This window comes from Eumetopias jubatus, unplaced genomic scaffold, assembly GCF_037043125.1.
Source record: "Eumetopias jubatus isolate StellerSeaLion01/CBP00866 unplaced genomic scaffold, mEumJub1_p1.0 scaffold_14, whole genome shotgun sequence".
In the NCBI taxonomy this organism is placed as follows: Eukaryota; Metazoa; Chordata; class Mammalia; order Carnivora; family Otariidae; genus Eumetopias; species Eumetopias jubatus.
The window spans coordinates 27859244-27871523 of record NW_028274820.1 but is presented as its reverse complement, the minus strand read 5'-3'; the positions used below and the strand labels follow the sequence as shown (position 1 = coordinate 27871523).

Below are 12280 nucleotides of genomic sequence, written 5' to 3'. Positions count from 1 at the left end.
TATCTCCAGAACAGTCTGTAAAGCGGCCTGGGAAGGCTTATTACTATTAACTGACTTGTACATAATTACCTGCAGAGTAAAACTAAGAGCTTTTTCTGACTCTCAGTATCATTCTACGGTGATATATTGCTTATTAACGAGTATCATTTACACCATCAATTACCACTGACTTTCCTAGACATACCTGAGATGTAGGCATTTCTGTAAAATTTCACAATATTCACGGCAAAGTAGGTTATCAGGCAGATTAGAGAATAAAAATGATGAGCCATTTCCTCCTTAGGGCTGGAGAAAACTGGCAAGAAAACCCAGAAACATATGAGGACAGCTTCTATAAAAGGAGTCTCGATAATGATAACTATGTTTTCACTGCTCCCTACTTTAACAGTAAGTATTACTTGGAATTCAGCATTCTCAATTTCCTCTTTTTTTTTTTAATGAATTATTGTTCCTACCTGCTCCCCCCCTGCCAAAACCATGCATTTTAAGTTAATTGCTCAGAACAATCCTTATTCAATATATACTCTATGCATGACATTGGAAAGACAAAAGCATTCATTTAGTTGAGGAGGTAAAATGCCTACACAGGAAACAGCCAGTAATGAAGAGATAGCATATCTACAGGCATGCGTAATACATAGAAACACATGTAGATAATCTTTTGTTTCACGAACTGCAAATAGGTGATGAATGTTTAGTGACTTTAAAAAATGTAATTCATCAGGTAATCAGTTTTAGTTCAATGTATTATTTATGAAAATTATCAATAGCCCACATTTTAAAATATTTTCTTGGGTTCTGTCCCAAAACCTTCCTAATTTAATCCCCAAGCCTCTCTCGGGGGAGGTGTTATTCATCCTCATGTTCACAAGAGGGGAAACTGAAGTTCAGAGAATTTTGGAGTTTTGTCCAGGAACTTCGGTCTTCTAAAATGCAAAGGCCATTTTGGGTTCTAAGAACAATCTTTCCACTTCACTTCAGCGGCCTCCCCAGTATTTTAGCAAATGTCATGAAGCAGAGATTTGGCATGCATCCATTTTGTTGTGAAGGTAGATGAAGCCCAGCTGAATAATTCACACCCCCAAGTCAGTTCATTCAAAATAACTCATGGACACTCCAGTGAGCCTGGTAGTTAGAGAAAAAAGAGGCAAGAGAGGACTACACACCTCCTTGTTACCTCTATTCTAGAATACTTCCGCAAAACACTATTCACCTATTAAGAGAAATTCACTATTTGATGTGTCTGGACAGGCCTGTTTTCCTTTTCTGTTGTTTTTCTTTTTTTAGAAAGCGGACCTGGTGCTTATGAATCAGGCATTATGGTAAGCAAAGCTGTAGAAATATATATCCAAGGAAAACTTCTTAAACCTGCAGGTAAGGATGTATATTGTATACATACACATGACCAAAATTAAATGTGACCTAATATTTATAGTAAAATTTCACAATACTTACCAGGAAGGTCATCAGAAAGCCTAAAGCAAAATAAAGACAGACATGCAAATTTTTAAAAATGGAAAATACAAATAGTTACCTCTGAGATTGGGGAATAATAAAGTTGATACTGTATAGAGGTGAGGGATTTTCAAAGTGTGTATATTTATACAATGCTGACACAAACTTATGGAGTCAAAGTTCTAAATGCCGGATTGATCCAACATTTCCACTTCCTATAAGTCTGTCCTACAAGATACTTTCAAGTACACAAAAGGATATTCAGCCAAGGATGTGAATATCTGTAATAAGTTAAACAGGAAGAGTTAAGTTTTCATCACTGGGGGAAAAGATAAATAAGTTATGGCATATCTATACTATGTGCCTGATAAAATGAATTAGGTAAGAATCTTTATTTTTAAATAAAATTACAATAAAATAGAAAAATGACTTTTCTTGCTAAAACAGGCCAGAATACAAAACAAATCATAAAACTGAGCATCAATGGGAATTGGAAGTAGGCTGGAATAAGTGGGTGCAATAAAGTAGAAATTTTTTTTTCATTGTATGATTCACTATTTGGATGTTTAAGAAAGCATACCTCAGGCCAGATTGAAAAGGTGGATTGCCTTCCTGCTCCTGAAGGCAGTTTTACCCCTCACTGGTTCAACTATTAACTCCATTACTAACTCATTCATTCAGTGGCTCACTCACTCACTCACTCTCCCAGTGACTCATTCACTCCCCCCTCCCACCCACTTATCTATCCTGGACATACATTTCTTAAGCACCTGGTGCATGCATCGGCAGGGCTAGGGAAGCCTCTGAAAACAAGCGACTTGAGTGACCTCCTATGAAAAGGCTATTCCTGACAATACCACTGTTTTTTTTTCCTAGCTTACTATGTATTTTAGCTAATTGGCCAGCTTGTGGCCAACGGATAAACTGTGTTGCATATATGAATAAAATTATTTAATAGTTTAAGAGCCATTAGCATTACTTCTTAATGAAAACTCCAAGAAATAGATCTCTGTAATAAACATGAGATTCAACCCGAATTTAATGCTAAATTACCATATAGCGAATATTATATGGCTCCTAACTAAAATTGCAACTTTTTAAATTAATTTAAATCAACTTTTCAGTGTATAGCTGAAATTAATTTAATCTCAATAAACTTAAATTTGCCTGCCAGGAATATTCAAATGTGAGAGGAAAAATAGATACTAAGAATCACAGCCATACTTTTTAAATGTGTCAATTTTTCCTTACATCATTTTTCAGTTGTCGGAATTAAAATTGATGTAAATTCTTGGATAGAGAATTTCACCAAAACATCAATCAGGGATCCGGTAAGATAATTTTTTAAAAACTGTTTATGCTATACTCCATGTCAAATGCAAATGAGAAAAGCAAAAGTAAAGAAACATTGACAAAATAAATTTTCAGTGCTACTAAATTGAAGCAGAACTATAAATTACTATTTTTGGAAAGATTTTTTTTTAATTAGTTAATAAGAAAAATATTTGTGTTATAGTTTGAAATACTAGATAGCTATTTGATGTTTTATAAAGATAAAACTATTACTTTTTTATGATGGGTAGACTGTCATTTAATCTTACTTTTAGACTTGATAGATTATTCTAAGATTTTAAACCTGGTAATAGTATATCATGTAATCATTCTTTTAAAGTAAAAATGTGTGGCAATAATTGTATTATTTTGTCTTTCAGTGTGCTGGTCCAGTTTGTGACTGCAAAAGGAACAGTGATGTAAGAAAACTCTTTAAAATTTTTAACTGTAATTTTTTGTGTTACTATTGCTAAGACTTTAATGCTAAAAATGCAGGAATTTTTAAATAAACGCTAAAATTATTATTTTGTGGAATCTTGAACTAACCTATAGATAAGAATTTGAGTTATATGCTTATAATTCCTAACCTTATTTTTAAAAATACTCGCATGTTAAGGTCCTTTAAAAAGCCTGTTTCTGTATAGACTCTCTTCTCTACAATCTCAATTGTATTCAGCCTCATGACCTGAGCCAAAATCAGGAGTCAGACACAAAACCAACTGAGCGACCCAGGTGCCCCTGAATGGGCAGTTTTAATCCACGTGGCCTTTACTGGTTATAAGGGCAGTCTTCCTTTTTCTTTTGTAATTTACCTGTATTTGGTCACAGTATATTTATAGCGATGAGAAAATTTTTTGAGCTAAATTTTGGAATTATGTTTTTTTTAATTAAATTCCACTTACATGGATTGGATTTTATATTGTCTTCTGTTACTTCTACTTCTTTGTCAACTGTCTTCAAAAGTTAAACATTCTCTAAGAATGACACTATATTATTCCAAGAATAAAAAGGAAGAATTCCACTATTTTCTTCCAGTCTTCTTATATGTGTGTGTATATTTCCAAGGCAAACAGTGGGTTCATATGATCTTATCATTTCTAGTCATGCAAAATTACAAACCATTTTTTTATAGTTTCTCCATTTTACATAGACTTTGTAAATATAGACTATGAAGACTGTTTTCAGAGCCAAGGTTTTTAGCGAGCTGCTTCCACATTAGGAAAATGGAATGCATATGTCCTCAACTCTGAAAACAATGTTTTTGTTATTTTATACAATAAAAATTATTAAACTGATTCCTGCATTTAAATATGATATAAACTGGGTGGGAACTGAGTTCTGTGATGAGCATTTTTTGTTTTGCTTTCTGCTTTTAAATCTCCTAAGTATCCTCATGCTGCCTCTTTGTTTTTTTTTAAAGTCTGAAGCATGGTGACCCACAATGCATTTTTAAAGATGTGTCTTATCAAAATATTAAGTATGTGTTTATTAAATATTTTGGTTTATCCAATTTCCTGGATCATTTAGATGACCAAATGGCATCAAGATTGCCATTTGGAATGGCAAAAAGTTTATTTCTGATTTGTTCTCAGGATTTGTTCATAGTGAGTTGACAGTTTTAACTGAATGTGTGGTCGGGGAATATGAAACTCTGAGAGTCTGATATGAATCTGTATGTGTCCTTAATTTATTTCATCAAAATCTCCTGATTAAGTTGAAGCTTTCTCCTGTTTTTGTTATCATCATCTACCTACGATGGAGTAACGATATCCATCCTCAAAATGTGTTTTTTATTTCATTAGGTAATGGATTGTGTGATTCTAGACGATGGTGGATTTCTTTTGATGGCAAATCATGATGATTATACGAACCAGGTAGGTACTTGAGTGGGACAAAGTATAGTTTTCAAAGTGTATGTCGCTGATCAATATTACAAAAGTCCTTCAAACCATTATAGAAATAAATGCGTTATTACAGTACTGACATAAAATAAATTTTAAAATGCTAAACTATTAAGGAAACATTCTAAATACAATTTGCTAATATTTCTTAGTGGAGTTTCCTTTCTAGTACTAACAGTTACCATTACAACATATAGTTGAGAATTTTAACATGATAGGAATTTTTTATTCTTGTTCACATTGAATATTAATATCCAATTCAATATATGGCTGCTTTGAACTGATGTAGTTTCTGTTCCCAAATTTACATGTTGGCAGCATATAAGCTAATTGGTTCACACAGGATTTTAAGCAAATTAGAATTAGTTGCCAGCTTACTTCATTTCTGAATCTACCTTTCTGGCTTCTCTTTAAAAAGAGAGGATCTCTCAACAATGAGCATTTTCTTATTTATTTATTTTGAAAATTTTATTTATTTGAGAGAGACCACGCGGACAAACAGAGGGGGAGGGAGAAGCAGGCTCCCTGGGGAGCCTGATAAGGGACTCGATCCCAGGACCCTGAGATCATGACCTGAGCCGAAGGCAGACGCTTAACGACTGAGCCACCCAGGCGCCCCAACAATGAGCCTTTCTTAACTGGCTATGTTTATGGGCTGGCGTGGATGAGCCTCCCGTTTGCCCCTTTAGGGTCCTCTTCTGTTTCCAGTCCCACCCGTTTCTCTCAGTTATGCTACTTTCCTCTTCCCCACAAGGAATTCGTGGGGCAGTCAGCCGTGTCCATTCTTTCCGCAAACATCACACACAGCCCCTGAGCCGTGAGAACTCCTCATCTCACTTCCCTTCTTTTGGAATATTGCGTACAGCTTCCCGGCTCTGGTTTGTCAGCTCCAGAGGAGTTTTAGGTGACAGTTTGTCTCACTGCTTGCTCTTCATGGCAACATTTGGGGTGTTAACACATGGCGTCAGTTTGAAACTTTATTATTTTTTCCTTCTGTACTAGATTGGAAGATTTTTTGGAGAGATCGATCCAAGTTTGATGAGACACCTGGTTAACATATCGGTTTACGCTTTTAACAAGTCTTACGATTATCAGTCGGTGTGTGAACCCGGCGCTGCACCCAAGCAAGGAGCAGGGCATCGCTCGGCGTACGTGGTCAGTAACCTTCCCACCCCAGTTCCTCTCCAGCGCACACTCAGCGTCCACTTACATAACGACTCTTGAATTCTATTTTCTAGCCATCAATAGCAGACATATTACACGTTGGCTGGTGGGCCACTGCCGCTGCTTGGTAAGTCACGATTTGTACTGGTAATGAGAAAGGGGGTGTAAAATGGTAACGGATTTGATGGCAATGCCGATTTTGTGACATGTGAATCCTTATAAGGGGAACTCCTTTTTTTCGTTTCCAAAATCACAATCTGATCATCTTGACATGGTCCATTTTAAAGCTGCTACAGTTACTCAGCTTTTCATATGAAAAGAGTGTTTCCTCCTGCCAACTCCAGCCTCTTTACAGATCCATTGACATTCTCTTGTGTTTTCCTCTTTACACTCAATTCTTTAAATTGTAGGTATATTCACCTATAAAAAGTTTCTACCGGTTGCCTTCAATGTCCAAATTAGATGTCTTCGTGGATCAAATGCAAGACATCATGACTTCTCTCTTCACCTCTTTCCTATTCAGGCAGAGTTTAAGAGGCATCATGTTGCTGAAATGGATCTAATTCTTCCTTTTTACCCATTCACCCTTCCTACCTCCTTCAACACCTCACTTACACCCTAGCACCTATGAAAATAAGACATTTAAACTGAGGCACTGTGGAAAGTCTGTAAGATCAAATTTGTTTGGCTCTGGTCAAGTAACTAAACCTCCTTTTCTGTCTGGGATCCTTTCTCTCCCTCACGCCTCCTTTACCTCCTTCCTTTTTCCCCCATCTTTTGTATCCTTTCCCTACCATATCGTCCCAGCCTTATTCCATGTAGATTAATCTTTCACATTCCTTTGATGGTGAGGCTTTCCCAGCTAAGATTAGGTGATTGTTTTCATATACCACTTTCATAAAATGGTACAAAGATTTTAGATTAAAAATCCTATTTTTTCTGGGGAAAAAAAAACCCCAAAATGGTGCTTTCTATTGTGACACTCGTATTTATTTATATATTAGTTGACTCGGGCTTTCTAAATCTCATAGTAATCTTGAAGTACATGATTGGCTTTATCTTATTTTCTGGCCCGAATCTACCTCCTTCTCAACACCCTCTCCCCTACTTTTTTTTAACTAAATTCAATTCCAGATGATTCTATAATGTCTGTACTACTCTATAATATTGGCTCAATTGTCATTTACTATAAAACTGAAATGTGCTGTACTCCCTAGATATCATGGGTTTATTTTAGGTCATGAATGTCATGTTATGTATTTAGAAATCCATTCTATATCGTCAAGGAAAGAGTTCACAGACCCCCTGGCCTGAAGTTGTTTTTCTTTGATCTTTGCTTTTGCTCCAGCACAGAGTTTTAAAACTAAACTAAGGAAGCGCTCCTGAATGTAAATTCTATGCTATGAAAGATTGACACTCAGATTTACCACTCCTCCACCATGGCTTGTCTTATTAGGCCTCCTCACCCCTAAGTATCTCTCACGTGGTCCTGAATATTTCTGACTTCATGACTTCTCATACAGAAACAAAATTACAGTTTTGTAAAATTTAAGAAATACTTATATAAAAATGCTCCTCAATTTTGTCTCAATAGAGGAAAAAGAAATGTGTACAGGCAGAATTATTCAGGTTTTTATTGTGTAGTTTATGAAGGAACTATTTAGATTTTGAGCACTCATTATTCATATTTACAACTTAGGTCTATTCTACAGCAGTTTCTCCTGAGTTTGACCTTTCCACGGCTTCTTGAGGCAGGTATGTGAATACTTAGCTATTGTCATAATAATTAAAATTTTGTTTTGGGATATGCTGAGTTCACCAAACTGAGTGAGAAAATATGTGTGTTTGTGTCTATGAAAGAGCCCATCCATTGGTAGTTTGGAATCTTTCTGTCAAAACTTTCCTCATGTGTTAGCAATTTTTTTTTTTTTTTTTTTTGTCCTATTGGCCTCAAGTTTGTAGCCTCCTATTTATTGAATTTATTCTCATGGTATTTATTAGGCATCTGTTAGGGGCTGCCACTACCTTACCCACCGATAAATAAGCAACCCAGGGTGCCTGCCCTTATACATTTGCTTTACTCCCCTGAGAAATGAAGGCTCTGGGCACTGACCATAGTGTACGCTCCTGGTGATCTGTGTGTGTGTGTGTGTGTTTGTTTTTCCCCACAGTTGAGATGGAAGAAGAGGACTTCACAGCTTCTCTGTCAAAGCAGAGTTGCATTACCGAACAAACCCAGTATTTTTTCGATAATGACAGCAAATCATTCAGTGGTGTATTAGACTGTGGGAACTGCTCCAGGTAAAGCTCTCTTCCTTTTAGGAACAGTCCTAGTTCACTGAGAAACTAGATTCACTTTTATAATCATTACAAAAAGTAACTTGTTCAAGTCTGAGAGAGACAGGACTATTTGCAGTTGGAAACTGATCTTTAGTTTCGCTGTAGGTTTTTAAAATTTATGTTTTCAAGAATTCATCCTGAGTGGGTAAGTTGTAATTCTGTCAACTATCATAGTAGGATCAAGACAAGTGCACCTACTTTAAGGCAGAACCTGGAAAATTTTATTGTATTTTACTGTATTTTTGTCTAAAAGGACCCCTCTAACAATTTTTCTGAAGTCATAGAATTATATGAACTGTAGTAAGAACTATAGTAATTCTGTGCAATCCTAAGCCGAATATATGACTTCCATTTACATTTATTTACTAAATAGTTTTACAGAAAGATATTCTGGGGAGGGACGTGTTTTACTTATACTCTTCACTGAAATTTACAGTTGAATGCATTTTTAAATTGGGATGAAGAACTAGGAGAAAATATCGCTTCCTAAAAATCAAGGTTAATGTTAGTCATCAGCAGGCATAAACCATCTTGAGCAATTTTTGGAAGAGATTGAGAATTTAATTTGGTTGTGAGGGCTAGAAGAAAAAGGCAAGGTGGGACTTTTCAAAGTTTTGAGAGCGAGTGATCATCCATGTCACAGGATCCCTGAGAACGGAGCAGAGAGGCACGGATTGGGGACACTTTGTTTTAGTGACTGAGGGCAGGTTTGTATTCTAGAAGCAGGGTTAACCTAGAGAAGAGAAAATAGGAGGTGAGGTCATCTGAGCATGTGAAACGGCTGGGAGAGTTGCTAGGGGATTCAGACACTTGTAACAGAGAGATATTTTCCAGCAGCGGTTAACTGAAACTAGCATGAATTTTTAAAACAGACACGGTCCGTATGACTTTGTGAGTTACTTTAGCAAATCTCTCTGTCCTAGGAGGAGGTTGAGGATAGGAAGGGAAGAGTCAGGCATCAACTCAGAAAAAAATCATACCGTCTTGTATAGAGCTTAACATATCAGACTACCAAGTTTAGCAAACAGAATTGTTGCTGTATGGTTATCTCGAAATTTCAGAATCCTTTAGCTAATAGGTATTTGGTAATAATTTCTAAAGCACAGATTGCTAAGTTAAATTGTACAGCTTTGTAATCAAGATACTAAATTCAGTCATGGTCGTTTTTGATTCACTTTATCCTTGTGCCCCAAGTTCAGTGGAGAAAAAGAAAATTCCATTTTTTTGGAAGATGTGTAATCATAAAGAAATGACTCCTTAGCAACCAAGATAAAAATGGTAATCTGTCATTAAAGGCGGCAGAAGCAGCTTATGACATGGGGGAAGAAAACCCTGCATGGAATTGAAAGCCCTTATTCGGTCTATATCTGTGTTGTCCAGTTTAGTGGTTACCAAGCCTGAGAGGCTATTATTAATTACAACTAATATGAAACTTTGTGTCTCAGTCCCACTAGTCACATTTCAGGTGCTCGATAGCCCAGGTGGCTCTTGTTAACCATACTGGACAAAGCAGAAAACATTTCCATGTCCACGTTTGTTGAACAGCACTGATCTAGATTAACTCTGTCCTTAGCTTGGGCCAGATACTTAGACATTTTCGGCTTCTACTTTTTTTTATCTATAGATTAAGGTAGTTTTTCAGTAATAAATACAGTTGCTTAGGCATGTCAAATAAAACTGATTCTATGAGTTACAGCGACTTAATAGTGCTTATTTTGCATTGAGGTCTAACGCTTAAAAAATCTGTTGCAATTTTCTAGTATTCCGGAGAGGTAATGAATAAAAACATGGTCATGTTTCTCTGCTAAAAATATTCTCATTTTGTTTTACTATTTATAATGGTGATGATTTGTCTCAAGATGTCAGATGTTGGCTTTCATTTAAATATGTAATTTGTTTTTTTTCTCCCCAAAAGAAAATGTTCATTTTCTGTGATTTTTAAAAATATTTTACAGAATCTTTCATGTAGAAAAGCTTATGAACACCAACTTAATATTCATTATGGTTGAGAGCAAAGGGACTTGTCCCTGTGACACACGACTGCTCACACAGGCAGAGCAGACTTGTATCCTTTGGCGTCAGAGATGCTGGGAAGCAACTGCCATCTTCCAGTTACATATTTTTAACCTCGTCACGTTGTGTATGCTCCAAGAGAAAAACACTCGGAGTGCCATGATTACCCCACAGGGGCAGTTTGAGTGTGTAGACCGATGATGCTACCCGGGTACCAGTAGAATATGAAAGGTGTCCTGCTCCTATAATGAGGCTTTGTGGAGGAGACAGTGCAAGTTTCCAAGTAGATCTGGAAATGGCTTGAAAGAGTCCGGAGGGGGAACTGGTTTGGGGTTCTCTGGTGGTTAGGGAGCGGTGCTGGGTTTTTGCTTTTGCTAGGCGGGGCTGGTGTAGGCTGCAAAGCTGTCAACACTCGGTGGTTAAAAATGGAGTTCAATGTGATGTATACCTACAGTGGAATATTATTCAACCTTAAAAAAGAATGGCAGTTCTGTCCTGGGCGCCAGCTGCAACAGCAAAACTGCTTCTGGTTATAAATATGCTAAATGACTAGTAAAGCATTGTAGACAGCAGATTCTACAGCGTGCCTGTTCTCTGTAGCATTTACCCATGTTGTTTCTGGGGGAAAAAGAAAATTAGTCCCACCTGTTTGAGGTCCACTGTTAGCAATTAGCTTATATTTCTGACTTGCTACATCGTAGACACCCATTTCTCCCTTGGGCTGTTTTATATGTACTGTGTGGCATTTGTTCATTTCATCTACTTATATTTTACAATTACCTGTTCAGTACTTGCCCAAGGGCATCCTATACAGAGTAAAAATTGACGAAAGAAAATTTCTGGAAGTTTACTCCCTTAAATCCCCAAGCACTTGAACTAGTTGTGTTGGACTAGACTAATGGTCTAGGTGTCTCTTTTTTTTTTAATTGTGTGGAAAGAAAAAGAAACTTCATATTCCTTAACAAGTGTCTTCAGCTGATGGTCCAGATCCTTGTGATATGGTTAAGCAACCCAGATACCGAAAAGGGCCTGATGTCTGCTTTGATAACAATGTCTTGGTAAGACCAAACGTTTATTGTATTAACATACTGGAAGTCAGTGGTCAGACAGATTACAGTTTTACCTCACTCAAACATAATCGTAGTAGTTCTCATTAACATGGTGTACTTGCCGGTCGATAGATTTTTCATTTCAGTATTGTTCATGGTTAGCCTAAGCTTCACAGTTGCTTCTTCTATCTGTCCTTTGCACGGAAATTGTACTTTCAAACGCAATTCCAATCAACTTGCTATTTTAAACACTTTCTCATCAATAGTAATTAACAGTGTTATTTATGATATGAGTTGCCTCCCTTTATTTATTCTTGAAGATACAAGAGGTATTTTTATTAGTTTTACTCTTTCTTTTAGTGTATTTAAAAACCTGTGAAACAGCTCTTGTCCTTTTTTATCGTTTTTTTTTTAACATGCTTTCTGACCCTATCACAGATTTGTATTTTCACTTTGCATGATATTAGACCAGGTCAGTTACAAAGGGTTAAGTTGATAAAATTACACAAAACATCATTATTGTATCTGATGTCAGGATGACCACTGCTTCCCTATAGGTCAGTGCTCTTCCTCTGACACACAATGCATGCAGTCAGCTGTATGGTTCTAATTATTAAGAAACTATATTGTCAAATATGAAGGCCACACCATAATCCCTGCTTACTTTTAAAAACTAATTTTAAAAGTAATTTTCCCCGATTCTGATTGTTCATGGTGGGCCTTTGCAGGGAGTAGCTTGTAGACTCCAAGGAGCATTATCCTATGCATTGTTTATTCTCAAAAAAAAAAAAAAAAAAAATGTCAGCTCTCCTCTTGATTCATGTGCATTTATAGAGGTTGTAATTTATTTAGAGTAGACTTACCTACTCTGTACTTATTTCCTCAAATACACACACAGCCACCTTTGTCCCCCGCAAAAAATTAGGCATTTCCACAGATCCATAATATGCAATTAGATAATATAAATCATTGATGAGGAGTAAGGCTTAAAAAGCAAGATATGTAACAGTAAATCCCAGTTATCTC

The 12280-nt window shown here is 36.5% G+C and overlaps 1 protein-coding gene across 7 annotated transcripts in view; it reads left to right on the top strand.

The window, feature by feature from the left end:
* Window positions 1–12280, top strand: part of CACNA2D1 (calcium voltage-gated channel auxiliary subunit alpha2delta 1) — a 474147-nt gene that overhangs the window by 447483 nt on the left and 14384 nt on the right. For all 7 annotated transcript variants that reach the window (XM_028118805.2, XM_028118819.2, XM_028118796.2 and 4 more), the window contains 11 exons: window positions 284–387; window positions 1288–1374; window positions 2719–2786; window positions 3168–3206; window positions 4590–4661; window positions 5691–5843; window positions 5927–5979; window positions 7552–7607; window positions 8024–8153; window positions 10148–10257; window positions 11181–11263. In XM_028118805.2, the coding sequence (XP_027974606.2) occupies window positions 284–387; window positions 1288–1374; window positions 2719–2786; window positions 3168–3206; window positions 4590–4661; window positions 5691–5843; window positions 5927–5979; window positions 7552–7607; window positions 8024–8153; window positions 10148–10257; window positions 11181–11263 (955 nt within the window). The remainder of the gene's footprint in view (window positions 1–283; window positions 388–1287; window positions 1375–2718; window positions 2787–3167; window positions 3207–4589; window positions 4662–5690; window positions 5844–5926; window positions 5980–7551; window positions 7608–8023; window positions 8154–10147; window positions 10258–11180; window positions 11264–12280) is intronic.